Source organism: Lolium perenne, chromosome 4 (genome assembly GCF_019359855.2).
Source record: "Lolium perenne isolate Kyuss_39 chromosome 4, Kyuss_2.0, whole genome shotgun sequence".
In the NCBI taxonomy this organism is placed as follows: Eukaryota; Viridiplantae; Streptophyta; class Magnoliopsida; order Poales; family Poaceae; genus Lolium; species Lolium perenne.
The window spans coordinates 106,973,121-106,992,591 of NC_067247.2; the positions used below are offsets into that span (position 1 = coordinate 106,973,121).

Genomic DNA, 19,471 nt, shown 5'->3' on the forward strand with positions numbered 1-19,471 from the left:
GTTATATGGTTGGAATTGGAAAATGATACATGTAGTAATTGCTATAAATGTCTTGGGTAATGTGATACTTGGCAATTGTTGTGCTCATGATTAAGCTCTTGCATCATATGCTTTGCACCCATTAATGAAGAAATACATAGAGCATGCTAAAATTTGGTTTGCATATTTGGTTTCCCTAAGGTCTAGATAATTTCTAGTATTGAGTTTGAACAACAAGGAAGACGGTGTAGAGTCTTATAATGTTTTCAATATGTCTTTTATGTGAGTTTTGCTGCACCGGTTCATCCTTGTGTTTGTTTCAAATAAGCCTTGCTAGCCTAAACCTTGTATCGAGAGGGAATACTTCTCATGCATCCAAAATACTTGAGCCAACCACTATGCCATTTGTGTCCACCATACCTACCTACTACATGGTATTTTCCGCCATTCCAAAGTAAATTGCTTGAGTGCTACCTTTAAAATTCCATCATTCGCCTTACAATATATAGCTCATGGGACAAATAGCTTAAAAACTATTGTGGTATTGAATATGTACTTATGCACTTTATCTCTTATTAAGTTGCTTGTTGTGCGATAACCATGTTCACTGGGGACGCCATCAACTATTCATTGTTGAATTTCATGTGAGTTGCTATGCATGTCCGTCTTGTCTGAAGTAAGAGAGATCTACCACCTTATGGTTAAGCATGCATATTGTTAGAGAAGAACATTGGGCCGCTAACTAAAGCCATGATCCATGGTGGAAGTTTCAGTTTTGGACATATATCCTCAATCTCAAATGAGAAAATTATTAATTGTTGTTACATGCTTATGCATAAAAAAGGAGTCCATTATCTGTTGTCTATGTTGTCCCGGTATGGATGTCTAAGTTGAAGAATAATCAATAGCGAGAAATCCAATGCGAGCTTTCTCCTTAGACCTTTGTACAGGCGGCATAGAGGTACCCCTTTGTGACACTTGGTCAAAACATGTGCATTGTGATGATCCGGTAGTCCAAGCTAATTAGGACAAGGTGCGGGCACTATTAGTACACTATGCATGAGGCTTGCAACTTGTAAGATATAATTTACATGATACATATGCTTTATTACTACCGTTGACAAAATTGTTTCATGTTTTCAAAATCAAAGCTCTAGCACAAATATAGCAATCGATGCTTTTCCTCTATGGAGGACCATTCTTTTACTTTCAATGTTGAGTCAGTTCACCTATTTCTCTCCACCTCAAGAAGCAAACACTTGTGTGAACTGTGCATTGATTCCTACATACTTGCTTATTGCACTTGTTATATTACTCTATGTTGACAATATCCATGAGATATACATGTTACAAGTTGAAAGCAACCGCTGAAACTTAATCTTCTTTTGTGTTGCTTCAATGCCTTTACTTTGAATTATTGCTTTATGAGTTAACTCTTATGCAAGACTTATTGATGCTTGTCTTGAAGTGCTATTCATGAAAAGTCTTTGCTTTATGATTCACTTGTTTACTCATGTCATATACATTGTTTTGATCGCTGCATTCACTACATATGCTTTACAAATAGTATGATCAAGATTACGATGGCATGTCACTCCGAAATTATCTGTGTTATCGTTTTACCTGCTCGGGACGAGCAGAACTAAGCTTGTGGATGCTGATACGTCTCCAACGTATCGATAATTTCTTATGTTCCATGCCACATTATTGATGTTATCTACATGTTTTATGCACACTTTATGTCATATTCGTGCATTTTCTGGAACTAACCTATTAACAAGATGCCGAAGTGCCGATTCTTGTTTTCTGCTGTTTTTGGTTTCAGAAATCCTAGTAAGGAAATATTCTCGGAATTGGACGAAATCAACGCCAGGGCCTATTTTGCCACGAAGCTTCCGGAAGTCCGAAGACGAAACGAAGTGGGGCCACAGGGTGCCCAAACCCTAGGGCGGCGCGGCCCCCTCGGCCGCGCCGGCCTATGGTGTGGGGCCCCTGTGCCCCTCCCGACTTGCCCTTCCGCCTACTTAAAGCCTCCGTGACGAAACCCCCGCACCGAGAGCCACGATACGGAAAACCTTCCGAGACGCCGCCAACGCCGATCCCATCTCGGGGGATCCAGGAGATCGCCTCCGCACCCTGCCGGAGAGGGGAATCATCTCTCGGAGGACTCTACGCCGCCATGGTCGCCTCCGGTGTGATGTGTGAGTAGTCTACCCCTGGACTATGGGTCCATAGCAGTAGCTAGATGGTTGTCTTCTCCCCATTGTGCTATCATTGTCGGATCTTGTGAGCTGCCTAACATGATCAAGATCATCTATATGTAATTCTATATGTTGCGTTTGTTGGGATCCGATGAATAGAGAATACTTGTTATGTTGATTATCAAAGTTATATCTATGTGTTATTTATGATCTTGCATGCTCTCCGTTACTAGTAGATGCTCTGGCCAAGTAGATGCTTGTGACTCCAAGAGGGAGTATTTATGCTCGATAGTGGGTTCATGCCTGCATTGACACTGGGACGATGTGATGAAAGTTCTAAGGTTGTGTTGTGCTGTTGCCACTAGGGATAAAACATTGATGCTATGTCTAAGGATGTAGTTGTTGATTACATTACGCACCATACTTAATGCAATTGTCTGTTGCTTTGCAACTTAATACTGGAGGGGGTTCGGATGATAACCTGAAGGTGGACTTTTTAGGCATAGATGCAATTGGATGGCGGTCTATGTACTTTGTCGTAATGCCCAATTAAATCTCACTATACTCATCATGATATGTATGTGCATGGTCATGCTCTCTTTATTTGTCAATTGCCCAACTGTAATTTGTTCACCCAACATGCTGTTTATCTTATGGGAGAGACACCTCTAGTGAACTGTGGACCCCGGTCCAATTCTCTTTACTGAAATACAATCTACTGCAATACTTGTTCTACTGTTTTCTGCAAACAATCATCTTCCACACGATACGGTTAATCCTTTGTTACAGCAAGCCGGTGAGATTGACAACCTCACTGTTTCGTTGGGACAAAGTACTTTGGTTGTGTTGTGCAGGTTCCACGTTGGCGCCGGAATCCCTGGTGTTGCGCCGCACTACATCCCGCCGCCATCAACCTTCAACGTGCTTCTTGGCTCCTCCTGGTTCTATAAACCTTGGTTTCTTTCTGAGGGAAAACTTGCTGCTGTGCTCATCATACCTTCCTCTTGGGGTTCCCAACGAACGTGTGAGTTACACGCCATCACATGCTCTCCGTTACTCGTAGAAACTCTGGCCAAGTGGACATTTGTGACTCCAAGAGGGGGTATTTACGCTCGATAATAGGTTCATGCCTCTAGTTTTCTCGGAGAGTGACATTAACTTCTAAGATTGTAGTTGTGCTGTTGCTACTAGGGAGAAAACAAATATGTTATATCCGAGGGTAATTCTATTATTTACTTTACACACATTGCTTAATGCGATAGTCTGTTGCTTGCAACTTAATACTGAAAGGGGTTCGGACGATAACCTGAAGGTGGATTATTAGTCATAGACGCAATTGGATTACGGTCATGTGTTATGTTGTAATGCCCATATCAAATCTCATAGTAATCATCTTGTCATGTATGGTCGATATTCTATCAATTGCCTAGCTGTAATTTGTTCACCCAACATGCTATTTACCTTTATGGAGAGACACCTCTAGTGAACTGTGGACCCTAGTCCTGTTTCCTTTACTCATAAATTCTACTGCAATTCATGTTCTGTTTACTTTCTGCAAACATCTCTTTCCACTCGATACGTCTAATCATTTGTGTTCAGCAAACCGATGAGATTGACAACCTAACTGCAAGTTGGGGCAAAGTACTTTGGTTGTGTTGTGTGTAGGTTCCACGTTGTTGCTGACGCCGGTAGTGCGCCCTGCCCCTAGTCAGCCAGCAACACTTTCAGAAGTCAAGCCTTTCTCCTACTGGTCGATTAAACCTTGGTTTTGTACTAAGGGAAAACTTGATGCTGTGCTCATCACACCTTCCTCTTGGGGTTTTCCAACCGCTTCCACAACAACTGCCAACAAGATTGTCTGGCGCAATCACTGCAGCACCATCAAGATTTTCTGGCGCCTTTGCCGGGGACCTGAAGAAAAGTTACACCACAGAGATTTCTTACTCCCATGGCAATCTGCGCTCAGCAAATATCATAAAACTAAATCCGTTTACATTATGAACTATAGTTCAAACTATTTGAATGAAACTAACTATGAGTATTTTGAAACTCATATGATCATGCCTCGGTGAAATCAAACACAACTATCCAAAATTTTGGAATAACCTTCCATTTTGACCTTTTGACCAATATTATAATATAAATCCAATCATATATGATATGGTGCATTATTCACAAGTATAAAAGCATTACCAAGACATCTAGTTACAAATGCCACTTGGCTATCCAAAAACAAATCATAGGAGAGGATAATATCCATGTCACATAGGATGAAAATATCTCATGACTTGCATCCCAAGCTATGCCACCTCATGCGCAAAGGATTGCTATGGATGAGGGCATGACAACCAAGCCTCTTACTCATCAACCAAAACAAGAGTCACCCACCTATGTGCCATGATACTAGAGCTTTCCCAAGCCTATAAAAGGAGCAACACCCTTCATCCATTTGATCATGTAGTACCATGCTACAAGGAAACCAAAATCTTGAGACCCTCCATACATTAGCTAGGATCAAGATGAAGAAGCTAGGAGGTAGAGGCATACCAAAAGATGCAGGTTTATCTGATTTCCTGAAGAACAAGCTACAGAAGATTGCAAGGTAGAATTCTTAGGCAGACCTATATATTTAGATGTCATACCACCATCTCTTGAGTAGGGACTTAGAAGATTCCAAGACATTTATAAGGGATAGAGATTATAGATGCTAACAATAGCCATGTCTATCCTAGAGAATATAAGAGAAGTATTAAATCATAGTTGTTGAAGCCACCATTTGATCTTGAAGGTGAGAGCCATATTCCAAAATTAGTACCTTAGGAAGCCAAACCCTTGATCATAACAATTTAGTAATGATCATAAACCCTAAAGTAAGAAGCCATTAAGAATAAGTTGATCATGTGAAATAATTAATGATCATGCTTTGGAGATATATAAGTAGAAGTCAAAACTTTATATGATAAGCAGATATCATCCATCACATAAAATCATAGGGAGATCCCTAATAAGAAACCTAGTCATTTTCAACATCTTGAGTAGAGAATCATCTGCATTGTACTAAAACTTTGCCTAGTCAAGCCCTTGTGACCACCCTAGTAATATTTTCATGTAAGCATCCTATCAATAGCGAGGAAGAGTAAACCCTAGCCTATTCTCAACATATCTAGTAAATCCCATTTCCTTTAATACTTGGAAATCCTAGACCACATTCCTATTTCCTTATTGCTTCATTGATAAGTATAAGGAAAACCCTAGATCATACCCACATAGAACCTATGCCCAACTTTCAAATTTAAAGTGTGTATCACATGGTGATCACAAGTAACCATAAGACCCTTCCCTAAACTCAAGTACCAGTAACGTGATTAGATAATCAACCCTAATACTAAATTCTACCTTTCAAACCATAATATTTATCCAAACTATCATTTTTATAATTTAACTCAAGTTTGTGAGACAAGTGATAAACCCTACACTCAACTCCAAAGTGCAGGATCAACTACTCATCCTTATAATTAAAGACAAGCATACCACTCAAATGAACACACTACCAACTGATATACAAATCAAATCTTCATTTCTAGACAACACATGTCTCATTAGAGGAATACAAATTCCTTAATCATTTCAACCCAAGATTTTAGAAAACTTTCATTACATGAAATAATGCCATAAAAACTTGTTCTTAAATAGAAATCAAGTAATAAAGTTTTTCCTTGTAATTCATTGCAAGGTAATTCAAGATAAAATCCTATTTACCATTAATTTGGCAATTAAAACCAACCTTCTGAAAAGTAATTTGAATACTCTAAGGTGGATATTTAAAAAATTGTATTGAAATAATAAATTACAATTTAAAATAGCAATATGATAACTCATATAAACTTTTTCTTAATATACCATAATAGTATCTAAAACTATTTTATGAATTTATTAAGATCCAAATATACAAAAATCTCCAAAATAGAATTGAACTCAAATTAGAATTAAAATCAGGAAAATAGAATAAAAAGAAAAAATAGAAAATAGAAAATAGAAAGGAGAAAGGAGAGGGGCTTACTTGATAGGCCACTGTAGCCCAGAACAATCCCCACGCGCCAGCCCAGCCCAGCGCACGTATCAATTCGCTTTAAGAATCGTGCGAAGAAAGACACCGTCTTCTTCCTCTCATCGACGGTCGACAATGCAACCACGTCTCGTCCACCGTCGAGGATATTTCTGGACGTCAACGACCACCCCAGAGGCATGTACAAGATCCGCCATGTCCGAGTCTGTCTGAAATCATCACGATTCGTGCCCTAAACACTAACGCACAGGACCGTCGCATCTTGGCCGCCAGTCACCAACGCTCGCCATCGTTACTGTCCTCGGCGGGGCTATAAAATGGCCAGAGAAATCGCCAGAACCCTAGAAACCCTAGACTCCATCTCTCAATCTCTCTCGTTCTCTCTATCCCTCATATTCCCGGAGACTGTCGCCGGTGTCGAGCAAGAAACCATTGATTGGAGCCACCCCAATTTCCATGGAGTAGTCGAGGAGATGCGCCCGACTTTGTAGATCATCCTGGCGAGAGGAATCGAGCTGGGGCTTCATCAAGCAATGGAATTTCAACAAGTTCTGCCACCACTAATCGCCGGAATCCACGAGATAGTGCTATCCACCATCTCCAATCAACCACGACGATGACATCATCAGTCTTAGGGTGAGTGTTTGCTTCTCCCAAACATTTTCCCACATCCTAGGATCCATTATAGACCCAGTTAGGAACCTCGCCGGAGCGCGCCGCCGCAGAAGCATGTCGCCGACATAGTTCCGGTGGTCCTACACGAAGGGCGTCAGCAGCGTCGTGTTCGTTCGGTTGTAGGGATTCTACATCACCTAGTCGCGCATCCAGTGAACCCGTAAATCGGCAGCGTCGTCGTTGCCTGGCCACCGGCGTCAAGCCGCCGGCAAGGGCGATGTGGCCGTGGGCCCTGCTGACTTTTCTTTTGACTTGGTTCAAGCTTGCTTGCATCCAACGTGGACACTAGCCCACCAGCCAGTAAGACTATCTAGGATTTGGTCAGTATAATTAGTATTTCCTGTTTATTTAAAATTCCAGAAAATAGTTTTAACTTTACAAATTCATATAAAATTCATTTCAAGTCTAAAAAATATAAATAAGATATCAAAATATTCACAAAAATGAACTGTATTTATTAAAACTGGAATATCAAATCTTTAAGAGAAATAAAAATATAATAATTTAGCACTAATTATGCCTTTTTCTTTTATCCTAAATTCCAATAAAATTCTATAATTAGTAAAATTTCTGAAATAATTATTAATCATATAGTAAATAAATAAATTAAAATTAAAATTAATTTTCTTTTATCATAATTATCATTATTAATTGTTAAACCTCTAAATTGTATTTACCTTATTTATCATTTTATTTTTAAAAATAAACATAATAAAAAAGGATAAAACCAATTGTAGCTTGTATTTAAAAGTTGTTTCTTAATTTCAACTTTACTCAACAAGTTATTATTACATAAAAAATAGAAACCTAAAAATATCATGCATGAAACCTTAGTTCCATTCAGAATAAAACTCTAGTCCTATAATTTTATGTGACACCCTAAAATTGCTTTAATTCTAAAACCCTAGGGGTTTATGAAATGTGATCTTATGAGCTTCACCCTTACTTATAGATCCTTACTATGAAACAAATAAAGGCATGCTCATGATTTACTAAAATAGAACCAGCCAAATACACATGAAGTTATTATTTCATGTCTTCTTAGTTAATAGACCTTATATGATTCCTTAATTGGCAACACTAACTTGTTAATTCTTGTCATCACCATTAATCATCATTAAGTAGTGTCACACCACCTTGATTAACTGAAGCAACAACCCTATTTAGTAATTCACTTTATATTCTCATGCTTAACTAAATCATGCAACTACTAGATGATTATGAAACCATCTTGGTTTAGACCCATCTAATACCTACTTAGTGGATCAATGGAAAAAAGAATAGTAAATCCTAGAACTCAACAACCCTAATTGTTATACTTATTATTTATTAAGAAACATGTTCTTCAAAATTATTTTTTCGAAGTAAATAACAAATAATCATTAACCATGTCTTAGATGAATTAAAAACTGACAACTGCTCTTTAGATATCAACATTATGGTAGCTACTATTTCATTGTGTGTTAGTATAATTGTTGTGATGCATTATACTACTTGTATATGATACGAAGTAACCAAACCTTAATAAGAATCTTGTTTGTGAGCCATTTTAAAAGTGCAACACATCCAAAAGAAATCATTACAACTCACCAATCCTAAATCATCGGGGTTAGTTTACGCCTAGAGCGATTGCATCTCATAATTTTTCATTATAGCATCTTTGACAGTTCTTTAAACATTATCCTTACCGGACGATGATGCTATTTCAAAATTTAAAGTTATACCGTATCGAAGCTTTTGACTGCATAATCTTGCAGTCAAGAAAGACAAGTTCATCGCTTGCTCATGCCATTTGATATTTTTATCAAATTATATGCAAAGTATTATACTTATCACTCCTGCATTGAAAAGCAAAAGATTACTTTACAATTATGAATATGACTATATGGTGGACAATGGAACCATGGTTTGAGATGATGGTGGAGGTTCCATTGCAACTGGGAATTTATTCATATAGGATTAACAACAAATGTCGTCCAGTGATTCTAGTGCCGTATATTACACGTTAACCATAAGATCTATAATGGTTCTGGAGAAGTCAGATGTATCTTCTATCTTTCGCATATCATTGAAGTTGATAGAGCTTGGTTGTGTGTTGGTGAACACTCAGTAGTTAGGGATGGACTTAATCTCCCCATCCGCGTGGATGAAGGGCGATCTACCGTCTATGATGGATTGTATCATGATCAGGGATCGAGTGATCGAGGACCCTCTGAATACAAAAGGGTGGGTATGCGGGGTCGCGAAGAAGGCACTGATTGGCTTGGATATTACACCTGGCTTCACACCAAGGAAGTGTGGACGGGCTCATGACTCGGTTGACAACAAGGATAATTTCTCTTATGTGTAAAGTAACACACCTCTGCAGTGTGTATTGAATTGTGACTTGTCACTCCCTATTTCGGGAAGGAACTACGAACGCGGCAGGAAAGGAACTCCATGAAGTTCTCGTCAACCTGTGAAGACTGACGGACATAGTTTTTTAGAATAAAATAAATCTTTTGAAGAAATTATTACGAAAACTTGCATTTGCCTACGACTTTTTGGTATGTGGTTGTAGCTAGTGCATGATACATCTATTTCTATTATTGAACTTGCTGAGTACGCTCGTACTCATTCGTTCCCTCTTGAACCCCCTTCTTAGATTTAAAGTCACCTAAGGAGAAACTACCCTGGAACTCGAAGACAAAGGATACAACTACAAAAAGATGGAGAACTCAATCAATGAAGTTAATGGAGTCACTTCTACATTATTTAGGGTGGAAACTTAGACTAGTAATAGAAGGGAATCATTTCCCTAATCCTAGCACCTAAGTAGCTAGAGCTCTATCGGATTTCTTTAGCAAGCCAAGTACCTCTAGAGCTAGAGTTAGCAATAATTAAGTTAGTCTACGAGTTGTTTTTTGGAGCTTTATTTGCAGTTTTACCCCATTGTAAAATAAGATGATGTGTTGATCTTCTATAAACAGCTCATGTGTACTTCTATACACATGCCTTGGACTCGTATATATTTCTGTTGTACCACTCTGAGGGATGTAATACTATTGGCACGGTGTTTTATTTGTGTTATGTCAATGACTTGCGTACTACAACATGCAGTGGTATGTTGGGTCACCGCACCGTCTGGACCAAATCAAGCCCGAAAGCAGGCGATGAAGGAAGGCGTGGCGGCGAAGAAGACGCGGTAAGTAGCGCGCCCTAGACCGCCTGCAGATCCACGGATCTCGGCCTGGACATGCCCTAGATCTTGGCCCACCAGCCCAGATCCGGTTGTCACCGCGCCCGCAGACGCCAGTGGCCAGAGCGCCAAGAGGCGCACCACCCCACGCACGCCCACCCTGCCGACCGCTAGAGATGAGGCAGCACCGGCCGAGACCAGGGCCAACGCCACCGCGTCCACTACGAGGAAGGAAACCGCCCTGTCGGCCCGGGATCCGCGCGAGGAGGAGGACCGTCGCCACCAGCACCGCGCGGACTTTGCCCGGCAGCTGCAGGGGAGATGAGGGCTGGAGTGGCGGGGCTCTCATCTCGCCCACAGGCTGGAATAAACAGCACAAAATGGGGTAGACTTTGACGAGGAGAAGAAGCTCGACAAAAGAAGTGCTGAAACTTCCGAACCAAACAAAGCATGTTTGGACGGGCACCGCTTGACTTGCATCCGTTCAACATTCGTCGGAAGGCTACGTGATAACAACATGAGGCCGGATTCCAGCCCAATCGCTGACTTAATAACTCCGTGAAGAACGGGCAATTGAAGAAGACGTCAATTTTAACCTGCGTTTGTCTCGAGAGAAATTTGCAACCGCTCCAATTTAAGACGAGAGCTATCAGCTTGCAAGCGCAAGACCGGCACGTCTTGAGCGAGCGACGGCAAGCGCACGCGCGTCGCCGGCGGCAAGCGGAAAAGTGGCAACACGCTCAGGCAGCGGTCCGAACAAACGGATGAAACGTTCGAAAAATGGGTCTCACCCTCACCCCCCAACGATCCGGCGCAAACTGATTGGCATGTTCACATGAACGTGTTCGTGGCCCAAATTTGCACCGCGAATGCCTATTCACGCCCCCACTCGTTGTCACATACGCTTATCTGCCAGCGACCGCGTGTATTTCATCTTCCGTGCGCAAGTAAAGGCTCCGACTACGGTTTGTTTCCTCGCGCCACGTCAGTGGCACTGTCCCGCCTCCACACGCGTGTTGGCGCGGCGGCGCTTGGGTGTCCCGCCAATTGAAGGTGGCGCCCAACCTTTTAGAGAGGGCCATTCTGGCCATAGCTCACCTACATCCAACCGCCACCGACATCGACATGTGAAAGGGCTCGCCGTTCCGCAAGATGAAGCACGATGGTGAGGTCGGGTTCTCTGGCGCCAATAAGGAGAAAACCTCGCCTAACTACCAGTACGTGCCGGTGGAACTCACCCACCGGTTGTTCGAGGAGAAGTAGTCGATCCTTTGGCCAGATGCGGGTCTGTCGAGTGGTGGTTGGTACCTCAACCACCGCTGTGTCCGGGTGCCGCACGAGGGATGCCAACGGCGGTACGAGATCTGCCTCGGTCGATTCATCCTCCCACCGGATCTATGTGACGATCCAGCCTTCGCCCTCGACTCCTATAACTGGTCCACCTTCAGGACCTGGGAGTTCGACCCGCGTCGCCACGGTGGTTATCTAAGCGACGCCAACTTCTTCAACCGGGAGCGCCGCCCCCGCTTCGACGACGAAGATGATGACGATGATGGCGCCTTGGAGGAGGAGTAACTCCAACAACTTAATCTCACGAAAGACGAGGCCATGGAGATGGCCATCGGCAATAGCGAGCTCGGCGACCTCGTTCGGTGGGATGGCCTCGTCGTCCAACTGCGGGCCTTCACGCTAGCCAAAGGGAGGCCACCGACCCCTCCGCCGTCTCCTCCCGCACCAGCACTGGCTCCGGCGGCACCGGCACTGTTGAATATATAAGCAAATATCCATATGAAATAATCCATACAAGTAATTGATAAATCATGACTATGAAAATAACAGATAAACTAATCGTGCAGACTAGTAAGGTAGATGAGCAGATCACATGTAAAGAAGACAAACTGATCGCATCTACCACAGAAACTAGAAGAAGAAACTCTAACAGAAACTGAAAGAGAAACGACAAGATCACATACTTAGCAGCAGCGTCGTTGTCGCCCATGTTGAGGTTGTCGAAGAAGTCGCTGAGGTTCGGGAAGAAGTTGTCGCTGTGGAGGAACTCGTCATCCGATGACGACGTCGTGATGCCAGTAGTCGCGCCGGAGCGCTCCCCAAAAACCTGATTGCCCCTCACCCGTACAGGTTCACGATAGGCAGGGTTCCGGAGGCCTACTGTCCCGGCAGTCGGTGCACGCTGACGAACGGCATGAGGAAAACGAAGGCGGCGGCGCAATGAACTGGAAACAGGTAGTCGCGTATGCGTCTCATACCGGCGGCTAGGTTGCGCAGAGTCTTATGTAGTGCGGTTCGGGTAGGTCGTGGGCGCAGCCCACGTCCGAGTCGGCACAGCCACGATCCAGAAAAACCGGAAGGCAAAACGGCTGAGTAACGCGTCCGTTAATGACTCAAAATTGATTACACAATTAATTTTCCAAACAGCGCGCCGCGCCGCGCCGCGCCGGGACGAGGCGAGGCGGGTGGCGGAGGAGGAGGAGTGCGCGAGGGCTCTCTCTTCTCACTCACTTACTACGACTAGAACATCCCACCTTACATACCACTCCAACTCTCTCCCAACTAGCAATGTGAGACTAAACTTTAGCCCTCACTAGTGCTGCCACTGATTTTTGGAATGGGCCATGTGAGTTTCAGAATTTGATAATGGGCCATGGCCAAAGACCAAATGCCCCAAACGCATTGGCCGTGGCCTTGGGCGCCTTCGGTCTATATCGACCTTGTCGATGATGACGATGACTACAAGTAGGCAGCCATGACGGGGGCCATTGTTTAGTTACGGCTATATTTTTTTTACTTAAATGTAAATGGCTATTATTGAAAATAGAAAATAGGCAACAAATGCGTTAGGCCACCAGGCTACCGATCCAAACAGACATATCGGGCAAGCATATCAATTTCGCATCCGCGGCCGATCGGAACGAATGAGATCGTCAATTTTAGTGAGAAAAATGCACCGGGCAGTTGGACACACCATCACATGTGTCTGGAGGACGAGGGACTCGCCTGCTCGTGAGTTGCAAAGCAGCAGGGGAAAGCGAGGCGTTGGTGTCCAGCGAAGAAACGGGGCGGCAGACGGTTGCGAGCAGGCGACACCCTCGTGATCCACGAACCGCGGCGAGCCGGAGAGGCTGCGCTTTTGAATGATGGCCCGCCTGCTCCGCTGCTCTCCCTGCCTGTCTTGTCTGCGGCAGCGGCAGCTTTTGCCGCCGGCATAGCCTGGTCCTGCCATGGATCCACAACACAAGAATCCAAAGCTGTACGCGGATCAAAAACCGCAGCTATAGTACTAGTCTAGCCTTGTGCTTTGCCTAGCTCCCGATGGGACAGACAACCGGGCGGCGCGGTCTCTGATCGTCGTGTCGGGGGTTTGGATCGCAGACTTCTGCTCGTGCACGAAACACTGCTCTGAAACGATTGGAGGTTCGGAAATGGCGCCGTCGGTTCTTCTCCAAAATGTATTTGGAAGCATTCAGCACACAGTGACCATATCGCAGTTCAGTCTAGCCAATTGTGCGGCTGAATGGCCGAACTGCAGAAAAAACCGAGTTGTTTGCCTGCGATCAGACCACCATTGCAGCAATCTGCAATTGTGGTTTCACGAATAAGCTAAGAACAACGGGAACAAGTTATCACCACTTTCTGCTTTATAGTTGCCACTAATTTACATCACCCTTCGGGAGGTTCCTACATCTCATATGGGAAAAGCTTCTAATCACCTCCCTTCGCGTCGACATGACAATCTCTGAAGCGAGCTAACGAAGAGCACCGTGAACGCAACGGCCGGGAGCCTCCCAGCGACGAGCCCTACCAGGACGACGACGACGGCAGCCACCAAAGGGAGCCGCCTTCCTCCTGGGCCATCCGCATCGACTCCTATCGGCACGCCAACATCGCTGCGCACCTCGGCGTCCATTCCGGCGCCGGTGCCGCGGCGAGGCCCCGAAGGATCCGACGATTTGGCGGTGGCGTCTGCCACGGAGTCCGCTTGATGACGTCTGCTCCCACGGCGAGAATCTGGGTGATCCGTCGCCCTGGCATTGCCGCCAACCGTGGCATCCGCTTGATAGCGTCCGCTGCCACGGCGAGAATCTGGGCCAACCGTGGCATCCGCGTCGCTGCACTCGCTGCGGAAAGAACTCGACAGAGAAGAACTCGCCTCCTCCTTACGAATCCTGCCTTTCTGCAGCTTCCTGGGGATCAGCTTCCTCCAGGACCTCCTCTTCGCCTTCCCCCTCGAGCTGCCCGAACCGTCCCCCGCCTCGACCCTCTCCTCAACCGTATCTTCGGTGGCAAGGACGGAGGAGACATCGGTCCACCTGTCGGAGTCAGAGCAGCTCAGTGTCGGCGGCTCTGGCTCCACCTCCACCTCCCGGATCGGCGAGACGTAGCCGCGGCCTCCCAAATCCGGCGCCTCCCTGGTGGCCGGAGGCCGGGGCTTCCGGCGCAGCGAGAATGACCGGATGGGTTCGAGCAGGAAGAGCGAGAAGGCGGCGACGGTGACTGCCGCCGCGACCACCCTCCTGCTCCAGATCACCAGGATGGCGAGGGACATCACCACGCCCACCAGCGCGAGGAATCCCAACCCGAGGCCGAAGACGCTGCCTTCTCTTTCGGCGTCGCAGACGGGTTCAGAATCCGGCGGAAGTTCTGGTCTTGGCTGGGTTGGCGGCGAGACGGCGACCGGAGGAGGCGGCGGCGAGGGTGGGGAGGAAGCCGGGGGAGAGGGCGCGGGTGAACGGGGAGGGGAAGGCGAAGGGGCCGCGCCGCGCTTCTTGCGCCTGGAGGCGCCGGACGCGCACGAGGATGGCTTCCTGAGGCGGCCATGGTTCTTCATGAACAGGTCGGCGAGGGAGGTCGGGAAGCCGGTCTGGACGGGGAGCGGCCCGGCGCGCGCGGGGCGGAGCGCGGAGATCAGACGGCCGAGGCGGCCGGTGGCGCGGTCCTTGAGCAGGCTGGGCATCGCCGGGCGTGGCGGCCGATGCCGGCTTGCATGGAAGGAGGCCGGCGCGCCGGCCCGAGGAGCGGTGCTCGGCTCTGCCTCCGTCTCCGTGGCCGGACCCGGACGGTTTGGTGCTCTGGGTTGGTGACTCGGTGGTGGGCTTTGCTTCTTGTCGACTTCTTTTTGGGGAGAGTGAGGAATAGGAGGCAACGGCAGAGGAGGTGGGTCGTCGTTTTTTTTTTTTTTTTTTTGCGAATTCGGAAATATTTTTGTTTCCTTCTGACCTAAAAATGGGGGTGCCAGTTTTGGTATTGACTAATTTTGAAACGGACGAAAAGGAAACGTGTTTAGCCGTTTGGAGGAAGAGAAGGGCGGTCACTGCAAGTGAAAGTTACCGCTATTTTTTTTTTCTCTTTTGGCATGTTTTACACCTTCCCAAAGAATGTTTATATCATGTAAAAGAAATGGTCTCTTTCTAAAAATATCAAGCGTATAGTTTTCGGACAGTCCTCAACATCGGCAGATTTGGGGAGAAATAGGTCATTTCCCCACCGCCAGATTATCATAAAATGTGAAATCATGGTCATCCGACCCTTGTAGCATACACCATGGGCACAACAAAATTTTCATACACTTGCAACACGGTTCTAATCGTACAAAAATGGCAACATTTCAACAACACCAATGCAGAAAAAATCCGTTTGCAACAAATCCCCACCCACCGCTACAAAATCTGCATCGCCCGCATCAAACTCCTCGAGAAAAATCTAGAACACGTATGCATCATCGGAGATCAACATTTGCAGCACCAGACAAAGGTATTTGTAGCGTTGACACGTCAATTGTTGCACACACGTAGAATCGTTGCATCATCTTGCTCGTGTGTTCACAGAAAAACGTACACAAGTTTGCGGCATGTCAATAGAATTTATGCAACATAAAATCCACGAAAATGTAACATTGTTGTTTATGCACAAACATCACTAGGTTGAGCTCGTTAGGGATGAATCCAACTCGTTGGTGCCAGATTCGACAAGCTTGAATCCACCTTGCTTAACCACTTGTCTTCCCGAGCTCGCCACCAAATTCGTACGTCAAGTTTAACCTTGACGTTATCCGTGGGTGCAAGCAAGATGATGGGGAAGAGGAGGAACATAGTCAAGGACGCAATCGGTCTAGCAAACTCGTGGAGGTGCTTGCCATGCTAGATGCAACGACATAGTTGGTTAGTGATTAGGCACCAAGTTGTGCACCCGCAAATGATTATGTGGATAAGTGTTTCTCGAACCAAAGGCTAGAGAGCATGTTGGTTAATTATAAACTTGAATTTTATTACTCACTGCAGCTCAAAATGCATATAGCAAGTTCAATGAACCTAGATAGATTTAAGCCAGATTTGGAGGACTAGCTAATGAACGTTCAAGTCTTTGCGCTGTTGAGGGGCTTGCTTGGTGTTCCGGACTTCGCAATAGTGGTATGAAAGTGGGGGCGGCAACACATGTGAAGTTCAGAGTCTTACCTTTTCAGGGTGAAAACCCAAGGTCTGACCTTAACTGGTTGTGCCTGGCAATGTCCTTGTTGAAGGCATTGTTTTGAGAACGGAAACTAACTTCAGGGTGAAAACCTAAGATCTTTGATCGGACGACGACAGCGCTGGTGCACTATTCCCTTCTTTGAGGCGTTGCTTTTGAAGAGTCTGAATTTCAGGTGTTGTCTTGGTGGTGGATGTATTACTGTTGCTAGGGCTGGGATACTGTAGCGGGACTTTTATTTCTTAGTTTCCTTTTTCTATTTGTTGGTTGTGTGCATCTGTAATGTTATTAGGATATTGCGTTGTTACAGAGGTTGGGTGTAATTGGTATCTTCAGATGTTAATATATTCGCTTTATCGAAAAAGATAGATTTAAGCCTACATTTTCTCTAAATCTGCGACAAGTATTTTGGCATGAGGAACTATCCTTTTTAATTAAAGATGTGTGACTAGATACATCTAAATCATCAACAGCTAATATGATACAGAGGGAGTACCAAATTGTATATGCAAGCAAGTATCTCAGTGCAAACATGATTGAACTCCTCTCTATAGTCTTGCGCAGAAATGAACAAGATACATAAAGCTGCAGATTTACGCTGACAAGAACATGTCAAATGATTTTGCTGATGTATATAATTATGCTACTGACAAAACAAATATGATGAGAATTTTGTATAGAATGATTCATAAATTTTCCTTATTAGTGTTAGCAACATAACCATTTCAAAAACAAAGATCAAAATTAACCTCTAGAGATTTATTATCCATGTCTAGACGACATGTATTTTGGACCAAATGGGCTAATTGGAGGGATAATATATATCCGCATAGGTAGACAAAATTAACAAGATAAATACTTAGCACTTTCTAGTCTCTAATGATGATGCCCTTTCATTTCCATGGGTTACACTGCTTGTTTCAAGTTAAAGAGGCCTTACAATTTATTTCCTTATACCGAGGAGACACAAAACCATCTTTGGTTTGTTATGCATTATTTAAGTGGTTTATTTTGTTTCTCGATTATGATGATGTAGCGTTTTCTAACTAGTTTTCTTCACTGTTTTATCGGTTGGATATCCATTTTTCGGTATTTTTGTTAACTTTTTCTTGCAACAGATCACCAAGATAAGTACAACACGCTTCACACGCAAGCAACCAAAAAGGGGCCTAAGTTAGACTCCCCTGCTCCGTTTTAGTTTGCTAAGACGACTTATATTATGAAACGAGTGATACTACTTGTCTTTGAGGCAACTTGAATACTAATTTTTGAAAAGGGGATCATCACATGTTCACATGCTTGCACGTGGAAGTAAAATATAATTATGCCGCTTGTTGATCCTGTTGACAATATATGCCTCGCGATCTTCTTAGTTATTCAATGTGATTTCTGTAATATAGTGTGCATTCGTGTGTTACTGTGTAATGTTTAATGCTGGTAGCTCTAAGTACTTCTGTACGGGGCGAATCATCCGTTGCATCACACATGATTCTGTCGCGATTGTATATATATTGGGCCTCCCTAAAATGTGCGCATGATTCGTGTGCTAGAAAAACACAATTACAAGCCAAATTACGGTAGTTCATCAATCGTGGAATCCCTTCAAAATCTCATCGTCGTGATCGAAAATGTGCATGCAGTTTGTGGTAGACGTACTAGCTGGTCGTGATTTGTGAGAGATCTCACTTAACTGAGTTTTCCATATGGCTAGACAACGGGCTAAGCTGACTCTGATCTTGGATAATCTCCCACCAGTGTTGATTGAAACTTCGTGCCAAAATGTAGTGTGACTGGATTACTCCAAGATTGTTTTTAACTGACATGACATGAGGAGGACGAAGCCTATGCACTACTGCACAGACATGACGACGCCGACGAATCGCCCCGATCCTCACGAAATCGCCGACCACCAAACCACCAACGTGATGTCCGTTGAACAAATAGTATAGTCGATCACCGCACCGTCTCCACAACCACGAGGGCCCCGTGACGATAACAGATTGTCTCCATGATACTACCTTCTGTTCCAATGAATAAAGTTTATTTTTTAAAGTTAAATATGCAAATTTGATCAACTTTTTAGAAAAAAATCATTAATATGACAATACTAGATCGATCAACACCGATAAATACATCATGAAATACGGAGTATATGTTTATGTGATATCCATCTAATTATATAGTTTTTGACAGTTTCTTTCTAAAAAATTGATTAAATTTCAGTTAGCTTGCCTTTTTCAAAAAGAAAATGTGAGTCTTCTTTATTAAAACGGAGGTAGTATAATTTAGCCAAGCCTTGGCGCGCGAGACCCTTCGTCTAGCTAGCGCATTAATCGGCTATCAGAATGAATGATGGAAGTTGATGCCGTGCTGGTGAGGCGAGATCCAGCTACAGCTAAGTAAGTATCTCTCGTTTTCGTACGTACCTGGCACTTTCACGGGAATAATGCCTTCGCCGCTCTAACCATCCGATCCATTCATGGAGGCGACTCCGGAGCCAGTATCCCACACGAACAAGGGAAAGGTCCGCGTAGCGAGTGGCATATGATCAGTCAGTAGAGTGCACCACGTTTTCTCGGCGGTGCACCGTGGAAGTCCGACGAGTTGCTCCGTTTCTAAGTCCGATGACCAGCCGTGACCCCGAAAATGTGGACCAGTTGATATTTGCTCCTGCCAAGGCGAAAACTCATCCGTGCTCTACACCACTTTTTTAAACAGAAGGCTCGTAAGCCCAGCTTTGAATTAACAAAGCCATCAATCGACCAGAGATTACACAAGGCCCTCCGTACCACACAGCACCACACTACACCACACCACACACACGACGGCCGAAAGATACAAGGGAGCACTCTGAGAAGCTTACAACACTACGCTACAGCACAAGCACAC

At 44.6% G+C, this 19,471-nt stretch overlaps 1 protein-coding gene across 1 annotated transcript; it reads right to left on the reverse strand.

Annotated features, from left to right (window-relative positions):
• Positions 1-13,737: 13,737 nt before the first annotated feature.
• On the reverse strand, positions 13,738-15,261 carry LOC127293575 (uncharacterized). The gene has a single exon (XM_051323210.2). The coding sequence runs from the start codon at positions 15,069-15,071 to the stop codon at positions 13,824-13,826; it is 1,248 nt and encodes a 415-aa protein (XP_051179170.1). The 5' UTR covers positions 15,072-15,261; the 3' UTR covers positions 13,738-13,823.
• Positions 15,262-19,471: the final 4,210 nt, after the last annotated feature.

Coding starts and splice junctions, on each gene's coding strand:
- LOC127293575 (XM_051323210.2), bottom strand. CDS start 15,071: ATGCCCAGCCTGCTCAAGGACCGCGCCACCGGCCGCCTCGGCCGTCTG.